This window comes from Ovis canadensis, chromosome 3, assembly GCF_042477335.2.
Source record: "Ovis canadensis isolate MfBH-ARS-UI-01 breed Bighorn chromosome 3, ARS-UI_OviCan_v2, whole genome shotgun sequence".
Classification (NCBI taxonomy): domain Eukaryota; kingdom Metazoa; phylum Chordata; class Mammalia; order Artiodactyla; family Bovidae; genus Ovis; species Ovis canadensis.
The window spans coordinates 2,600,952-2,618,910 of NC_091247.1; the positions used below are offsets into that span (position 1 = coordinate 2,600,952).

The 17,959-nt window shown below is 63.1% G+C and overlaps 2 protein-coding genes across 10 annotated transcripts; one reads left to right on the plus strand and one right to left on the minus strand.

The window, feature by feature from the left end:
• Positions 1-697: 697 nt before the first annotated feature.
• Positions 698-8,484, plus strand: SLC2A6 (solute carrier family 2 member 6). Of its 8 annotated transcripts, none has more exons than XM_069579856.1 (10): positions 698-945; positions 1,474-1,636; positions 2,675-2,881; positions 3,491-3,590; positions 4,524-4,735; positions 5,149-5,301; positions 5,885-5,993; positions 6,278-6,463; positions 6,638-6,783; positions 7,700-8,484. In XM_069579856.1, the coding sequence occupies exons 1-10, from the start codon at positions 854-856 to the stop codon at positions 7,853-7,855; spliced, it is 1,524 nt and encodes a 507-aa protein (XP_069435957.1). In that variant the 5' UTR covers positions 698-853; the 3' UTR covers positions 7,856-8,484. The 8 variants fall into 8 exon arrangements, with proteins under 8 accessions (XP_069435957.1, XP_069435952.1, XP_069435954.1 ...); XM_069579851.1 differs by having other exon boundaries at positions 764-945; positions 3,491-3,594; positions 4,639-4,735; XM_069579853.1 differs by having other exon boundaries at positions 764-945; positions 3,491-3,594; positions 4,639-4,735; positions 6,683-6,783.
• A 288-nt stretch (positions 8,485-8,772) lies between these two features.
• On the minus strand, positions 8,773-17,663 carry CACFD1 (calcium channel flower domain containing 1). 2 transcript variants are annotated; one of them, XM_069579857.1, is made up of 5 exons: positions 17,447-17,663; positions 14,274-14,346; positions 13,630-13,755; positions 10,880-10,987; positions 8,773-10,354 (listed from the first exon to the last, which is right to left on the minus strand). In XM_069579857.1, the coding sequence occupies exons 1-5, from the start codon at positions 17,565-17,567 to the stop codon at positions 10,264-10,266; spliced, it is 519 nt and encodes a 172-aa protein (XP_069435958.1). In that variant the 5' UTR covers positions 17,568-17,663; the 3' UTR covers positions 8,773-10,263. The 2 variants fall into 2 exon arrangements, with proteins under 2 accessions (XP_069435958.1, XP_069435959.1); XM_069579858.1 differs by lacking the exon at positions 13,630-13,755 and having other exon boundaries at positions 17,447-17,637.
• Positions 17,664-17,959: the final 296 nt, after the last annotated feature.

The window sequence follows — 17,959 nt, forward strand, 5'->3', positions numbered from 1 at the left end:
GGTTGGTTGGGGAGTTTTTTTAGGTTGGACTTCCAGGGAATTTTCAGTTTCCGCTTTTCCTATTTGTGAATTGTATCTTATTACCTGGATGATTTGCTGCAAGCCCAGGTTACTCCCCCAGTCAGAAATAGGAAAATATACAAGTCTCGCCCACAGGAACCGCCACCCCCTCCTGCCTTCATGCCACACACCCTGGCTGAGGGGCCCCTGGATCTGGCGAGCCTGCCAGGTCTCACCGCGTTAGGGGACTGCGGTGACTCCAGACGCATTGTGGCAGGGAGAGGGCGTGGAGCGCAAGGCGGAGCCCACGGCCTTCCTTCGAAGGGGCACAAATATCCCCTGGGTGACCCTGACGCCTTGCGGCCCCTCTCTGGGTTTCAGCTTCCCCCAGCTTATACCAACTGGGCCCCGGGTGGGATGCAGGGATGCGGTCTACGCCCCCAGGGCTGGTACCCAGCCTGCACCAGGCCCCGCACGACTTCCAAGAGTCTCCCCCCGTGAAGGGCTCCTATCTGCCTAGCGAGCCCTGCTGCCTCCAAGGGCGCACGAGGGGCCTGCGGCGTCCAGGGAAAACCCTGCCTCCCGGTTCCGGTTACTCCGGCCGGGACGCGAGTCGGCTCCCGGGGAAAGCCCGGCCGCCCCACCCAGCTCCGCGCCAGCATCCTCAGCATCTGCACCACTCGCGGCCGCCCCATTGGCCGACGCCCGCTCGGCAGGGCCGCCCCGCAGCCAATCGCGGCCGGGGGGCGGAGCTCCGGGCTCCGCCGGATGCTTCCATCCGCTGCGGCCCGACGCGCCTCTGGACAGAGCCGCCCCGGCCACTCGCGGCGCGCCCGGGCGGGAGGAGCCAGTCATGCAGGAGCCGCTGCTGGGAGCCGAAGGCCGGGACTATGACACCTTCCCCGAGAAGCCGCCCCCGTCACCAGTGGAGAGGACGCGGGTCGGGTGAGAGTCGTTTGGCGTAGGGTCTGCGGGTGGAGGATGCGGATGGCCTGGTAACCTCCAGTGGGCACCTAGCTCCCCGACCTTGGGCCTCCACTGACTGTCTGGGAGTGGCCCCCAAGGGACCGCCTCGTTCCGACACGCTAGTCCGGGTCCCCCCCGAGTACTAGGCCAGCCCCCAGCTGGCAGAGACAGGACCATGGATGCCCAGGGAAGGTGAGGGGTTTGCCTAAAGTCAAGCAGCAAGCCTTCTTGCGTGGCAAAGCTGGGGGCAGACGCCAGGGCTCCTGTTCTGGGAACAGCGCCCTGCACCCGTGTCCCAGCCCCAGCAATGAGCTGTCCTCATGCCCCGGGGGCTTCCCCAGGAAGCTGGTGCTCAGGCCCGGGAGGTGCCAGTCTGACCAGCTCTTGACCCAGCTGTCCCCAGCACTGCCCTCTGAGCAGGCATCCATTGTGCTCAGGCCAGGCAGCAGTTAGAAGTGGGGGTACTCAAAGATCCTGACAGCGCTGCACCGCCCCCACACACACCAGGGTCCTGCAGAACAAGAGAGTGTTCCTGGCTACCTTCGCTGCTGTGCTGGGCAATTTCAGCTTCGGGTACGCCCTGGTCTACACGTCCCCCGTCATCCCCGCCCTGGAGCAGTCCTTGGATCCAAACCTGAATCTGACCAAAACCCAGGCATCCTGGTTCGGGGTAAGTGCCATGCTCTGAGCTAAGGGACAGGGCAGAGGGACCGGGGACCCACTGCACTCTGTCCCCAACTAGGAAACCAGCCCCCTTCCCCAAGCAAAGCCACAGGACCCCCTCCAGGGCCCTGGTCTGCCCCTCCCCCATCCACCCCAGGTCGGCAGCAGGGGTGGGGGGTAGTGAGGCCAGACAGTGGCTCCGAAATGAAAGCGGGAAGTGAAAGCTGATGGAGAAGGCGTGGGAAGGAGCAGGTGGGGAGGTGTCCCTTAAGATCTCTACCCAGCGGGGCTGAGGGTTCCCCAGACTGCCCCCCACAACAGAGCAGGCACCTCCCTGGACAAGGGGAGGCAGGACACTCTGGTACTGACGGGAAGAGCACTGCTGGGCCACAGGGGTGCCAGGAGAGATGATGGGCATGTGGGTAGGAAGAGCATGGGTCCTCGGACTCCCAAGTGCCTAGAACTGCTGTCTTAGTAGCCTTGGATTTGCAACCTCAGCATATTAGCTAAGATAATAACACCCAACACGCGCTCTGCACCTAGGCTGTGCCGGGCCCCTGCTTGGCACTTCCCACGAGAGCTTGTTCACTCCGGGGCCAGCCCTGTGAGGTGGGTGCCACTGCTTTCCCCATGATGTAGCTGCAGAAACTGAGGCTCAGGCTCAGCAGGATGCCCAGGTTGCTAACTGGGTCCAACTCCCTGTGTGCTCAGCAGGGAGTCCGAGAACCCCAAACCTTAGAATCCCAAGGGCTTCAAGTCACAGAACCCTCCTCTCTGCTGTATGACAGTACTAGGCGTTTAAACATCCAGCTGGATAGAACCACGGCAGACACCTGTTGTGGCTTCCCTCACAAACAGCTGTCTGTGTGCTGCTTGTACCCCTCTGGGGACAGGAGGCTCACTACCATCCAGAGCCCCAGTCCTGCAGCCCAGGCTCCCGGGACAGCCTGGGAGAGCAGCTGTCTCTAGGCTCTGATGGGGTCGGGGTGGAGGTGCTGGGTGCCCAGAGCGCCCAGACATGCCTGCCCCGCACCCTCCTCTGCAGTCCGTGTTCACCCTCGGTGCGGCCGCCGGGGGACTCAGTGCCATGGTCCTCAATGACCTCCTGGGCCGGAAGCTCAGCATCATGTTCTCAGCTGTGCCCTCGGCAGCCGGCTATGCGCTGATGGCGGGCGCCCACGGCCTCTGGATGCTGCTTCTGGGAAGGATGCTGACGGGCTTCGCAGGGGGGCTCACAGCTGCCTGCATCCCGGTAAGGCCAGGACTGCCCAGCCTGGTCCCTTCACTGCCTCAGTATTTGCACTGATCACCATGAGCTGAGGGCTCCTGGCTTTGGAGGCTCCCCCCCACAATCCAGGGGGATATGTTTGCCAGGGAGCCTCAGCTCAGCACCCCCAGGGCAGCTAACATGGGGGAAATGTGACACCATGCCCCAAGTTGCCCCCAGTCTGGACTCCCCAAACTTCCTGTCTTGAGGCCTGGCAGACTCGTTGCTCAATCAGAGAAAATCCACATTGAGCAACGTCAGGGAGGAAAAGGAAGTCCCTGCCCTGCACCCCTCCTGGGACCCAGCATGTTACCCATCGATCCCACATCGGGACTGGGCAGGCCCAGCTGGGCACGAAGCCCTAGCTCAGGGGAGCGGAGGCCAGAGTCTGGGGGCCCTCGGGCCTGTCAGGGCTGAGTGGTTCTGCCCACTTGACTGTTCAGGCAGCTGAGGTCCTGCTGAGATCACGACCAGGGTGAGAACCCATGGAAGCCCCCACTCCCTTGCTTCCCGGGGCTCACTGGGCCACCCTGTTCATCCTAGCCGGGCCCGGCACATGTGCTCAGCAGAGGCCGGGTGGGCTGTGTCTTGCAGGTGTACGTGTCTGAGATTGCTCCCCCCAGCGTTCGTGGGGCCCTGGGTGCCACGCCCCAGCTCATGGCGGTGTTCGGGTCACTGTCCCTCTATGCCCTTGGCAAGTATCATCCAGAGGCACGCAAAACACCTCCTGCGTGCAGGCTGGGGGGTAGGGGGACGGGGCCGCTGAGCAGCAGGGGCCGGAAGGCACAAGCCAAAGCGTGAGTCACTTAACCGGGTCCCACTCTTTGGGGCCCCATGGACTGGAGTCCACTTGGCTCCTCCGTCCATGGGATTCTCCAGGCAAGAATATTGGGGTGGGTTGCTATTCCCTTCTCCAGGGAATCTTCCAGACCCAGGGATCAAACCCAGGTCTCCTGCATTGTAGGTAGACGTTTTTACTGTCTGAGCCACCCGGGGAAGCCCGACCCAAGAGAGGAAGGGACAAACCTGCCCACGAATGAACCCGCTGCCGGGAAGCCAGGGGTGGTGGCTGCCATTGTGCCGCACGCCTCCAGGCAGTTCCCTGCCCCTCTGGTCACGAGGCCCCACCCCTAACTGGGCCCTGAGGGTTCCCTTAGCCTGGCAGTCTTGTAAACTGTCTTAATAGCAGAATGATTTCTGGCAAATAGTCTTAGGTGGGAAGTCCATAGATTGAAGTGATCAGGTCTATGGCCATAACACCCAGAATGCGCCCGATCTTGTCAGATTTCAGAAGCCAAGCAGGGTCGGGCCTGGTTTATACTTGGATGGGTGAAAAGTGATCGGAGTGCGGCCGGCTTGCGGGGGGTGGTCAGTGTTTGCTGGTAGAGGCCCCCAGGGCCTTGCTGCTCAGGCTACTCCTCCATCACCCTGCTGTGACCCTTGGGGCCCTCCAAGGACCTGGGCCCTTTGATCAGAGTGCAGCCCGGCTTGGAGCAACCAGGGTAGGCTTCCTGTAGGAGGCGGCCCTGGGACTAACCCTTGAAGCCAAGTGAGGCTGCTCAGAGGCCCCCCGATGGGAGGGGTTGTGTCCAGCCCCGCCCCAGCCCCTCACAGCTCCTGTCCGCAGGCCTGCTGCTGCCCTGGCGCTGGCTGGCCGTGGCCGGGGAGGGGCCAGTGCTCGTCATGGTCCTGCTGCTCAGCTGTATGCCCAACTCCCCTCGCTTCCTGCTCTCCAAGGGCAGGGACACAGAGGCGCTGCAGGCGCTGGCCTGGCTGCGAGGGTCCGATGCCGACACCCGCTGGGAGTTCGAGCAGATCCAGGACACCGTCCAGAGACAGGTGTGTGCAGGGTGGGTGTCCTGCAGCGCTGTGGGACACGGGCCTTTCACGCCGATGGCATGAGCCTCGGTTGCTTTTCCTGGGAAGTGGGGATGAGAGCAGTTCCCACCTCCAGGAGCAGGGGGTGGGGGCAGGACCTCTCGGGGTCTGGCCCAGGGTGTGTATGCGCCGCACCATGGATGCCCGGGGACCCGGCCATGTTGTCAAGCAGGGGGTCTGCCTCAGCCCACCCACTGACCCGGGAGCCTGGGTCCCTTGGGGGTCCCCACAGCTAGGGCTACCCCAGTGACAGGGACCTTTCCTGGAAGAGGGAAGAAGGGAGCCTCCTACCTAGCCCCAGGCAGCCCAGGCCAGGGTGGCTCCAGCCGGAGGGCCCGGCACAGCCCCCCGCAGCGGCAGCCTCGTGTCTGCAGAGCAGCCCCCTGTCGTGGGCCGAGGCCCGGGACCCCCACATGTACCGCCCCATCGTCATCGCCTTGCTGATGCGCTTCCTGCAGCAGCTGACGGGCATCACGCCCATCCTTGTCTACCTGCAGTCCATCTTTGACAGCACCGCCGTCCTGCTGGTGAGAGCGTGCCCCCGCCCCTCTGCCCCCGGGCCCAAGGAGGCCGTGCCCGCTGAGCACCTGCCCTGTCCGGGGCCTCGGGCGCACCCACATCTCGTAACTATTTCTGTGCGCCCGCTTGTCCTGAGTAATGTTTGTAAGGCTTCCATGTTGTAAGCAAGATACTCAGAATTACAAGGGAGACCAGACTTCTAGAAGAACTGACCCCGTGGGAGCCACAGATCCCAGGTTCCGGGCATCTGTCACTCGCTGAGGAAGTCAGTCCCCCCTGCCCCCCTGCCAAAACCTCAGCTTCCTCCTCTGCCAACTGGAGATAATAGCCAGCAGGCCTTCACCCGCCTGTCCTGGGCTCAGAGATGAGATGCGATGTGAAGATTAGGGGCAGTGGCGCCAGGATCCAGTGCCAGCCCTGGGCTTATTGGTGGGCATGACGGTTGTGCCCCCTGCCAGCACGGCCCCGCGGGCTGGGCTGGGTGACTGGCAGAAAGCCGCTGAGCCCGGGGCCTGACCCTGCGGAGCCTCGGGGGTTGGGGAGAGGCCCAACAGGCTAGGGTGGCTTGGCCTCAGGGCCCCCTCCTCGCAGCCCCCCAAGGACGACGCCGCCATCGTGGGTGCCGTGAGGCTCCTGTCCGTGCTGATCGCCGCCCTCACTATGGACTTGGCCGGCCGCAAGGTCCTGCTCTTCGTCTCGGGTGAGTGCGGGTGGTCGCCTGCGTGTCCTCCCTTTGCTCCTTCAGCTGCTGCACTCGCAGGCCTGGGTCACAGCTGCCCTGCCGGGTGGGCTCGGTCTGCCCGGCACCTGGCGCAGGGCCGGACGTCCAGAAAGGCCGGCTGGGGCTCACGGGAGTGAACTCGCACACTGGGTGTGGCAACCCAGATGCTGGCGGGGTGGGAGCGGGCGGCACAGGGCGCAGGGTGCCGAGGGGCTCGGGCTCACGGGGTCCCGGCCCCCCGAGGGCCGCTGGTCTGTCCACAGCCGCCGGCATGTTTGCTGCCAACCTGACCCTGGGGCTGTACGTGCATTTTGGTCCGAAGTCTCTGGCCCCCAACAGCACCGTGGGCCTGGAGCGCGCGGCCCTGGAGGGCACAGAGCAGCCCCTGGCCACGCCCACCAGCTACCTCACCCTGGTGCCCCTGCTGGCCACCATGCTCTTCATCATGGGTAGGGGTGCCCGTGGAAGGGTGGGGGGCGGGCCAGCGTCATGTTCGGATGGGCTGGGGCGCTGCCGTCTCGGTGGTTGGAGAGGGTCTCCCAGCTGCTCCAGGGAGACACCGAGGCCTCCCCCGGCCCCTGGACAGGGTCTGAGCGCACCCTTTTGCCCCTCACCCCTGGCAGGCTACGCCATGGGCTGGGGCCCCATCACCTGGCTCCTCATGTCAGAGATCCTGCCCCTGCGGGCGCGTGGCGTGGCCTCGGGGCTCTGCGTGCTGGTCAGCTGGCTCACCGCCTTTGCCCTCACCAAGTCCTTCCCGCTGGTGACGGTGAGTGCTCGGCCCGCAGGCCCCTCCGGCCGGTGCCGGGGGCCCATGAGAAGGCGTCTCCTCCGGCCGGTGCCGGGGGCCCATGAGAAGGCGTCTCCGTGTGTCCCCTCGGCCTCAGCACATGCTCCCTTCACACCAGGCCAGGGACTGCCACGTGACAGCGTGACGAAGGCTCTTTCGGTTCAGCAAACACTCGGCTCAGGGAACTGTTGGGGGGAGTCAGGCAACTGACCCCCAGACCGAGGTGAAACCACAGAGCCAGGCCTGCCTGCCCTGCTGCACCCTCCCAGGCAGTGAGCACGGTCCTCCCTCCGGTGGGCAACTTGGGTCTCTCAGCCGAGCGCTTCCCCATCCTAACTTGACTCTTGGCTCAGATTCCCAGCGGGCCTTGGAGCCAACCAGAGTCCCCAGTCCCCGGGCGGGAGGACCTGATGCGGACAGCTTGGGCAGGGCCTGTCCTGGTGCAGTCAGTGCATCAGGGCAGGGCGGGGGCACCTACAGCTGGTGCCAGGAGAAGGCAGAGCGATGGTGGAGAGGGGGTGTTGTTGGCAGAGCAGGAGCCTGTCCCAGGCCACGCGTGGTGGTGAGCCTGCTGCATGCAGGCGCGTGGGAAGGCTTCGAGTTAAGGTGGGCGTTGGGACCTGGGAGAAAGAGGCTGGTGTCTGGGGCCAGGGTGGGCTCCAGCTCAGAGGAGGTGGTCAGTCCCAGGGCCCAGCACCAGAGGAGGGCTGCCTGCAGCCCTGGGGGCCCTCGAACACCCTGCTAAAGTGACTGGATATCCTGCCGATGGTGGGGAGCCCCCGGGTATCTGACCGGGTGATGCGATGGACCTCTGCCCCCGCCCCTGGCTGGCTGGCACGAGCCGGGCCAGAAGCTGGCGCTGGGCTCCCCGTGACCCGTGCACTCTTCCCCCTAGAACGCCTTCGGCCTGCAGGCCCCCTTCTTCTTCTTCGCCGCCGTGTGTCTGGTGAACCTGGCCTTCACCGGCTGCTGTGTGCCCGAGACCAAGGGCCGGTCGCTGGAGCAGATCGAGTCCTTCTTCCGCACCGGGAGGAGGTCCTTCCTGCGCTAGGGAGCGGCCCCGCCGGAGAGAGCCCCGCCGGAGAGGGCCCCGCCGGAGAGGGCGGTGGAGCTGGGCTCTGGCCCCGAAGCTGCACCCTGCACCCAGGAGGCAGCAGCAACCCACCACCGGCAGCCCAGGCACAGGGGGGCAGCCCAGAGGCCTGACAGCCCCCGGAACACGTGCCGGCCCCGGGCAGCCCCGGGCAGGCGGCACCGCCGTCGAGCGTTGTCACACACTCACCCGCCGGACCTGCCAGCAGAGGCGGCCGTCACATGGCCTCGGGCCAGGGACAAGGCCTCGCTAGGAGACCTCGTGCTGAGGATAAACGGGGCCAGTGCTGGTGGACTGGCTCTGCACAGGGACGCCGCCGCCCCTGTCCGGCTGCTCCCATCACCTGGTGGCCGCGTGGGTACCAGGACAGGAAGCTGCACCTGTGAGGCCTATGGACACCACAGGGGACGTGCTGGACGCCCACCGGCCAGGGCACAGGACCCTGCATGGACTCTGCCTCCTACACCCGCCCCGCTTCTGGGAACAGGAAGCACTTGAGGGCGAGCTGTGTTCACCCTATTTATACCAATAAATGAGAGGAGGGAGTGGGGAGTACTCCCGGTGGGGGAGCCCCCCCCAGCAGCCAAGCCAGACCCAAGACTCAGCCAAGGTCACCAGAGCCTGCTACCCCAGGCCACCCCAGTCTGCCCACAGTGAGGCAGAAGGAAGGGGCGAGGGCTCCGTGAGGTTCCAGCTCCTCCTAGCTGTGCGCTCAGAAGAGCCACCTGCGCCGTCTGAGATGCTGGGAGCAGGCGGCACGGCACCCCGATTACCTGGCGGGTTCCCCCGGGTTCCCCCTGTTCGGCTGCTCTGGGGTCGGGGTGTCCCTTCTGGACCAGAGGGAAAAGGTAACGAGCAGAGCACGGGAGCAAGCGTACAGACCGCCACCGGGCTTTATTGCTCAAAACACAAGCCAGACACGGAGAGTCGACAAGGAGCACGGGAGGACAGAGCCCAGACCCCCAGGGTGGGCAAGTCCTGGCTCCCTCGGTGGGTGACCTGCCCACTCTAGCCTGTGACCCAGGGGCTGGAGGGCCTCCCTAACACCCGCCCAGCTTCCTCACAGGCCAGAGCCACAACCCTGCTCCACACACAGCCAGCTCTTCCCTCCCGCAGCAAGGAGACCCCCATCGGCAGGAAGGACTCCGTCAGCAGGGAGACGCCTCTCAGCAGGGAGACCCAGCAGAAGCAGGAGTGACCCCAGAGCCCCACTTCCTGGGGAAGGATGAGCCAGGAGGTGGGCAGGGCCCTCGCTGCTCCAGGGAGGTAGACAGTCTGATCCACGGCACACGCACACACACGCACACACACGCACACACCCTGCCGGCCTGGAGAGGCCTACAGCCCACAGCCCTTTGACCCCGGCGCAGGCCTAAGGAAGATGGTCCCAGAGGACCCCTGAAGGCACGTGTCACGCCGGGCTGGCCGCACGGTAGACCCTGCCACCCCAGAGCTCAGCCCAGCTGAGGGCTGGGGGCATGCTGCTATCCCCGGGACAGGGCCTGCCTCCCAGCCGCCAACCCTAGCAACCCCCAGAGATGAAGGTCCGTCTGGAAGCAAAGACTGGGTGCAGCCCTGGGGCTGGCTCCAGAAGGCGGGCGCAGCCCCCCAGGCTCCTGGGAGGAGCAGGGGTGGAGCCCCAGAGCCGCGCACGGCTGGCCCAGGCGGGCCAGGCCCAGGGGAGAGGCCTGCTTCTGTGCTCGTCCATGGTGCCGGGACCAGAGGCCGGAGCACACCCCAGCCAGCGGTCAGGCTGCCAGGGCTGCCGGCCGGGGCACTGGAGGGGCGTCTGGGGGCTCCCATGGAGGAGACTGGCGGGGCCTGGGCGGTGGTGGAAGGCCAGACAGAAGCGGCCCAGGCAGCTCAGCTCACGGGGTATGCTCCTGCCTGGGAGGCCAGGAGGCCCGAGCGGATGTACCCCCACATGGAGATGGCACCCACATCCCCAGGAGCAGCTCCTCCCAGGCCTCCAGCTGGTCACAGTGGGTGGTCCCGCCAGCCACTCGAAGTCTCGAAATCCACCCCGTGGCCTGTGGCCGGCCAAGCCAGGCCAGCTGGAAACAGTGGGGCCAGGAGGGTGTCTGTGCAGAGCCCTGCAGCTGGTCACCCCGAGGCTCCCTCTGGTCACCCTGCTGCTGCTGGTGAGGCCCTCCGAGCCCTCACCCTGCCCCTTGGCACTTGGCTCAGGGTGATGCCAAGGGCGGGGCGTGGCGGGGGGCAGAGAGAGGACTCCGGGCGTGGGGACAGGTGAGCAGGACTGAGAGAACCAGACGTGGGCTCCTCCCCAGACCCCTCGGGGTCCACGCTCCTCGGCACAAGCTCACTCAGACCAGGAGGCGGGCGGGGGCAGGAGGGCCCCAACTCCCTCACAGCTCCCCCTCCAGGGCGTCCGTGAGCTTCTCCTCGTCCACCTGTTGCCTCTGCTGCTGGATCCTGGCGTAGGAGATTGCGTCGCCCCTGGGGAGACAGGGCAGTCAGCGCCACACGGGGGACAGACCCCAGACACGCAGCCGCCCAGCCTCTGCCCCGTTCCTGGCCTGGGGCCCTGGGGGGGGCCCTGCCTAGCGCCTGCCACGCCCCCTGGTTTCCCCAGATGAGACCCTGTCACTGAGGATGGCAGAGACCCATCCTGTCGCCTCTGAGAGTGGCCTGGACTGCTGGGGACGTGAGTTGAGGAGGACTGGGGCCCTCGGGCTGTGCTCTGCGGGACTAGGGGGGGCATCGGAACACCAGGCCGGGAGCAGGCCCGATGGGCAGAGGCTCTCCAGGAGCTGTGCCCCTGCGCCCCTGCCAACTCTGTGCCCCAGGGGTCCCGTGAGTTCTCCCGCCTCCACCCCTTAAGAGCTCAGACGCCCCGGAGGCGCTGATGAGGGTCACTGACGGTGGTAAACGGCCGCTCCCAGACCTGCGTCCCCAAGAGGCTCTAGAAGGGAGAGGCCACCCCCACTCCCCCTGCAGCCAGGCCGGGACCAGCGGACGCACTTTTTGCCCAGCGCAGACAGCCCATACAGCACCCCGGTGGCGAAGGCGATGGCGTTGCCCAGCAGTGTGGTCAGGGTCAGGCTGATGACGACGGGAACAACCGCCATCCTGCGGGAGGAGCAGAGGTCACCACTTCCTGCTGCCCAGGCTCACCCAGCCCCTGCCCGGACAGCGGGCACAGGAAGGGACCCCGGGCATCAGCTGGGACACAGGCTCACAATCCAGCTTCACAGAGCCCTCAAACACCCATGAGCCTGTCTGCAGAATTCTGTGCACTGGGGAGAGAACCCGAGGCTTTCATCGGATTGTGGGGAGACCTCCCTGGTGGCTCAGTGGTAAAGATCCCCCTTGCCAATTCTGCAGACACGGGTTTGATCCCTAATCCAAGAAGGTCCCCTATGCCACTGAGCAATGAAACCCATGGGCCACAGCTACTGAGGTCTCGCTCCGTACAGCCCATGCTCTGCAGCAAGAGAAGCCTGCACACTGCGACGGAAGCGCAGCCCCACCTGGCTGCAGCTACAGAAGGCCCAGACAAAGCAACAAGGGGCTGGCACAACCAAAACACAAGCAAGATTATTAAAAAAAGAAGATTTTTGAAAGGGTCCATGATCCAAAAAGGTGGAAACAGCGCTGAGATGGTCCAAGCCCTCAGTGTGCATAGAGACAGAGAGAGGAGACAATTCCGGTGTCCGTTCAGGCCCCTGCTGGCCTTGTGACTCAGGGCAAGTTATTCAACTGAGGCTCAATCTCGCTACAGTGGGGTGGGATCAAATCTCAGAGGTTGTGAGATGGAGCAGGTAAGGCGTGCTGACTGCCTAACATGATGCCTGGAACAGCATAAACAGTAAATAAACTAAGGCTCCGACTGGCGCAATGAAACCAGCCACATCTCAACAAGGAAGATTCCAAAGGTTAAGCTGCCCGGGGCTCTCCTGTGGCGAGGCCCACGCAGAGCGCATCTCTGGTGAGGCAGCCCCCGCTCTGTCTGGTCCCACTGGCACCACCTGGAGGAAGGCGGCCGCTCTGGCTTACGCGTCCACAGGGTCAGTGGCTGGTCCTGGTTGGGATGTCCAAACCAGTGGCAGCGATCTGGGCTAACACACACACCCGGTACACAATGAAAACAAGACTGTATACCCTCTTCTTGAGCACGACCAACTGAATTCTACCTGCGTGTCCATTCTGGCGGGATGTGTGATCGTGAGGTTTTACTGGAGTTATAAAATTTCCCAGTAATAAAATAATAATAGGAAGTGTGAAGGGAAAAAGAGACCGTGGGAAAAAAATCTTCTGTTAAAACAAAATTAAAGGCAAACAGCAGGCTGGAAATATATTTACAGGGAACACAATAAAAGATGACGGAATCTTTAATACAGAAAACACACGCAGCTTACTAAGTAAGACATTAGGATGTCAACGGGTAAAAAGAAAACTAGACCACTGATTACCAAAAAAGAAAATGCAATTAGTAAAAGCACAGAGAAAAAGACTTCGCCTCTTAGCTAACAGACACAAATGTGAAAAAGGCACACGGCCCAGGGCCAGGGACAAGGAGGAAGAAACCCAGGGAACCTCTTCCAATTGTGGAAAACAATTTAGCCACACACTGGAATCATTTAAATGACCATAATCTTTGACCCAGTAACTACACATCTGGAAACAGATCCTAAGGAAATCATCAGAAACACAGAAATTTTTAGCACCAAGATGCTCATCGCAGCCTGACCTGTACGTCAGTTGGCAAACTAAGAAAAGCAGGACACAGCCAGTGGGATAAGCATTTCTGTCATTAACAGTCATGTTATGAAGCCTTTGTGGTAAGACTGAAAACATCTGTACCATGATGTTAAGGGGGGAAAACCAGGACACAAATTTACTTGCAATGGTTAAAACTGGGTGAGAAACCGGTTTTTTAAAATGCCTGCAGACAGGCTGAAAGAACACATATCAAAATGTAACAGGTAGTGGGGCTTTGAGTAACAACTTTCTCTTCTCCAGCTTATCTTTAACAAACATACATTACTGTTAGCATTTTAACACACATTTAAAAAATAAAGGTCAAGGCAAAGGACATGCCGGCACGCATTTCATTCCTCTGTGATCAGACACGGGGGAAGCGGTCTAGAACTGACCACACAACCACTGGCCTCCAGGAAGGGAAGAAACCTTTGAAATAAAAACCTCCGTGTTGACGCCTAAGGATAATCCAGATAACCACTCCTCCTGCTGTTGCCTGGAGCTCTTAACAGCCTCCCAGACACCAGGCGCTATTCTAGAAGCTGCATGAGACACATCCTGAAGTTAGTTCAACCTGGGGGTTCAGACGCAAGGACTCAGATGCAGAACTTGTTGCTAGAAGTGGGAAAATCCGAGAAAAACATATTTGGAGGCCCTATTTCCTGTGCTTCCCCCTTCCGTGTCAGGACACCTCGGTCGGCCACTGTCCTGAAAGGCTTTCCAGAGGGACACAAGGATCTACCAGAATCCGCCCAACAACTCCCAGCGGATGGGCCGACAGCCCAGGCGAGCCTCCCTTCCCTTGTCACCCTCGAAGCTGCAAGGCGCACGGGCCTCGCGGCCGGAGCTGCGGGCGGCGCAGAGCCGCTGGATCACGGTCAGCTGGTCCACCGCGCGACTCAGCACAAAGGCCGTCCCCGTTTAAACCTCCCCGCTCCCGGCCAACACCGCGCGTGGGGCAGAGGCAGGGTCTCGGGGAGCCGAGTCACGCCCAGCCCGCGGCCCCTCACCCGCAGTAGAAGATGGCCTTCTGCCAGGAGCGCAGCCGGTCTGCCTTAGCTGCCACAGCGTTCGCAAACTCCATGAACTGGCAGCAGGAGGGCGCCTCGCAGAGCAGCAGGACAGAGGCGTTCATGCTGGAGGGCCGGGGAGAGGAGCCAGCTGACAGCGGCCCCCGTGTGCCCGGGATGCCACCCCTCCCGCTGCTGCCTCGGGGAACACCCCCTCCACGCTGCTCACCCCACCAGGCTCTGAGACGAGCCAGAACAGGGTAGCTGGAGCAGAGCTCCCAGGGCAGAGCTGAGGCTGGGGGCTGCCACGGCCCCCCTCGGGGGGCTCCCACGGAGGAGCCCAGGTCCCAGTCGCAGTGACCAGACCCTGGGCCCTTCCAGTGGGCTGGGCCCTTCCATCCCCCCAGCCTGGAGGGAAAGAACCCCTGTTTGCCCCAAGAATCCCCCGAGCCCCAGAACAGGAATTGTTCTGCACGACTCACACCCCCCAGGTCCCCAAGTCCCCCGCACACCACCAGCATCCAGCAAGCCTCATGGACCAGTGCTCCCAACTCGACCCCCGTGGGCTCCCCCAGCCCTCCTGGGAGGTGAGGCTCTACACACACCCCCAACCCCCCAGGCAGGACCGTCGCATGCTTACTCACACCATCCACACGCCGGCCGCGATGTTCAGAGGGTGGATGGTGATGCAGTTGAAGAGGCCCGAGATTGCACAAGCTGGAGAGAGACACAGGAGCGGGAGTTGGCCGGGGGAGGCTACCCAGGGAGACGGCTCAAGACAGCGCGAGAAGCCCTTCCGACTCAGCCCCAGGTTCTCCTCACAGCACCCAGACATCTACCCTCGGAGAGGTGGCCCCAGCGAGGCCAGCACACGGCTCCATGGACCACGAGGACAGCTCAGGCAGGTGAAGCGCTTGCCCAAACCCCACGGCCAGGGCGCAGCAGGATCCTGGAGCTGGCTTGCTCGAGGGCTCAGCAAGGGCATCCTGCCCTCTCTCCGTTCCGGGCCTGGGGGAGCCTGCCCTCCGAGCCCCAGCTGTCCTGACACCCACTTTGCAAGGTGAGCAGCATCAAAGAGAGACCATCTCTCAAGGGCTCGGGGCAGGGCAGGCGGCACCACGCACCGCGTGGGCCACAGAGAAGCCCTCTGGGTGTAGCTGCAGACAGGAATGCCCCTCTTGGAACAGAAATCGGGATCAGGTCAGCCTGGGTCACAATCCCCGCTCTGACCACAACCCAGCCCAGTGACTCTGGGTACGGTCTTTTCACCTTTCCAGGCTCATTTCCTCTCCTGAAGCCCAGCCCACCCACCTGGAAACACCCAGGGCCTGTGGTGGGGAGGAGGCATCCTCTGCTACCCGGAAAAGCGGCTTCCCTGGGGACCCAAACACAGAGCCGGCTCACCCCTCCCGATGGCCTCCCAAGGCAGGGTCTGTGCACACGCCTCCCTCCGTCCCCAGCCTGCTTCGCCAAGAATTCCAGGAGCCTGCCAGGCAGGGCCAGGAAGCCAGTTGCTGGGCAGGAAGCTGCACCCCCTCCCCGGCCCTGAGGCAGCAATAAGCAACCAGTTCATTAAATTTGCAACAGCTCCCTCCATACCTGATCCCTGAGAAGGCCTGGAGCCCTCCTGGTGTGTTCCCGTGTAACCCTACGCAGACAGTAAGCGATGGAAGATGAAACCACGTGAAGTGAAGGGGACTGCCCCGTGTGACCCCCAAGGCCTCCTGCAGCGACAGACGCGCTCCGGCCTTCTAAAGGTGGCACCTGTCCTGGACCGACCGTCACACTCATTCAGGCAGCAGGCTCCCCAGGGCCACAGATATGAGTGCCCCAGACATGACGCTGCTTCTGCCCGACGGTCCGCTGGGCTCAGTCTCGCCTGACAGAGGCCCATACGTCCTGCCTTCCACCTCCAACCGTGTCTATCAACAGCCAACCTTCCGGGAGGACCAGGTTTCAACCCAGACAAAGAGGCTCCAGCCAGGAGCCCTTTAACCATCAAGTGCTGGAAGATGTCCCTTCGGGGGCCTCTGATACTTGTTGCAAGTGAGGGAGGTGTCCAGGGCCAGCCTGTCTCCTCCAGACGACAGTCAAGCCCCCGAGGAAACGCCTCTCCAAGGCCCCCTACCTGAGGAAGGTAGTGCTTCCACACAGCGACCAGAGAGAAGCAGGACCTCTACCTGAACCCTAGTCTCATCTCTAAAACTCCCGCGTGCTTTGCAATTGACCCTGTGTTATATGCTTTTGGGAATCCACATGACAATCACGTTCCCAAATCTGCAGGTGAAAGTGACATTTCAGGGTGAAGCCACAGGTCTCTCTTCATCTTCACGGGTCAGTACCCCAACACCATGAACTCCTGGTGCGGCCCAGGTATCCCACTTCAAAAGCACAAGCTGGATGGGATGCCAGAGTCAACAGGGGACTCAGCCTCATGGCTCAGCTGGTAAAGCATCTGCCTGCGATGCAGGAGACCCAGGTTCGATTCCTGGGCCATAAAGATCCCCTGTAGAAGGAAATGGCAACCCACTCCAGTATTCCTGCCTGGAGAATCCCATGCACAGAGGAGCCTGGCGGGCTACAGTCCACAGTCCATACAGTCGCAAGAGTCGAACAAGACTCAATGGCTAAACCACCACCACCGGCAGAGCTGAAGACCCCAAGACAAAGGGAGGAGGGTGATGGCCCACAGGACACAGTCAGGCCCTCCACTCCCCACCCCATGCCTCATCAATGTCAGTCCCACAGCAGCCTCACTTTGATCTGCCTGGGAAACAGCTACCCAGACTCTGAAGAATCATACCGAGTCTCTCCTACAAAGTCAAAAGCATGCTTCCTCTGAAGAGCAGTGACAGGGACTCAGAGGCCCTTTGGTGACTGGCAGAGGGCCCACTCCACTCTGGCCTCTGGACAGGGGCACACCCTGCCTCCACCCACCTGGGAGGGCCATGAGACTGGAAAAGGACCCTAAAGAGGTGCTCCTTCTGGCATATCTGATCAGGGTCCGCCTGGCCCCGGCCCTCTGTGCCAATCCTGAGAATGCCTGGACAAACAGACACTCCCTCTCTAAGGCACCGGGCTGTGCCCGCCCCGGTCCAGTAATTCACAAGGTTGTGGGTAGCAGCCATTCAGCTAGACTGGCGCTTGCCTCAGAAGACCCGCCACGAGATCCTTCTTTCACTGAGTAGCAGGTCCACCTTCCTACATCTGCTCTTTTGAGGGTGGTTGTACTAAAAGAGCCTGGCTTCCCGGAAAATTGAGGTTGGGGGCGTGTCCAGGACAAGCCTGCATCCCGGGAACATGAGGATGCGTGGCGCTGCTGCGGCTGAGTTGACAGCCGGAGGCAGAACTGACATCAGAGGAAGCGCACGTCTCCAAGTGGACAGCGAGGACCCAGAGGAGGGGTCACCTTCCTTCCTCGGGGATCACCTGCTCCCTGACACCACCCGCCCCTTGGGAAACCTGGCCAGACCTGCACCCGCCCCACGTGTAAACAACCTTCGCGGGAAGGATAAGGCGGCCGCTGTCCGCACGCGCAGCAGAGTCAGCAGGCGGGGCTGCCCTCCGGCCAGGCGGGTTGTGGGAAGGGGGGTGGTGCGGCGGTGAGGCCACGTCGGGCCCGCGGCTCCCCGGGCGGTCATGCTCCACCACCCCCCGCCGGAACGCGCCCTGAGTCCCGGCCGCCAGCCGGTAACCATGGCAACCACAGAAGCGCCCGCTTCCCGCGAGCCCAGCGCAACCAGCGGACTGCATGTCGAGCGGGTCCCTTCCAGGAGGCACGCGGGGTGGGGGGCGCGGGGCCGGGCCGAGTACTCACAGACTGCCCCTAACACCCCCGACAGGCGACACAGCCAGCGGTACCACCACGTCATGCCCTCCTCCTGCGCGGGCTGCGCCGAGCTCGCGGGCGCCACCGCCGCTCCGCCCGCGCCGCTCATGGTGCCGCTGTCAGGCGCTGCCCGCCGCGCGCACAAAGAGCCGCGGAGCCGGCCGCGTAGTCCCGGCGCGCTGCCTTGTGGGAGAGGCGGCCGCTTATTAGCATAGGGGGCGGGGCTGGCGGGGAAGAGGCTGGCGGGGCCGGGCGGAGGGAGGGCGCCCGAGAGGCCCGGGCTTATTAGCATAGGGGCGGGGCGTCGTGTCTCTACATGGGGGCGTGGCCCTCGGGAACCTGGACGGAAAGCGCCCGGGGGCCTCGCGCTTATTAGCATAGAGGCGGGGCTTCACGTTATTAGCATAGGGGGCGGGGTCCGCTGGCGCGCCCCGGGTTGGCCTCGCGTTTATTAGCGTAGGAGGCGGGGCCGCGGCGAGGCGCGCCCGAGAGGCCCTGGGT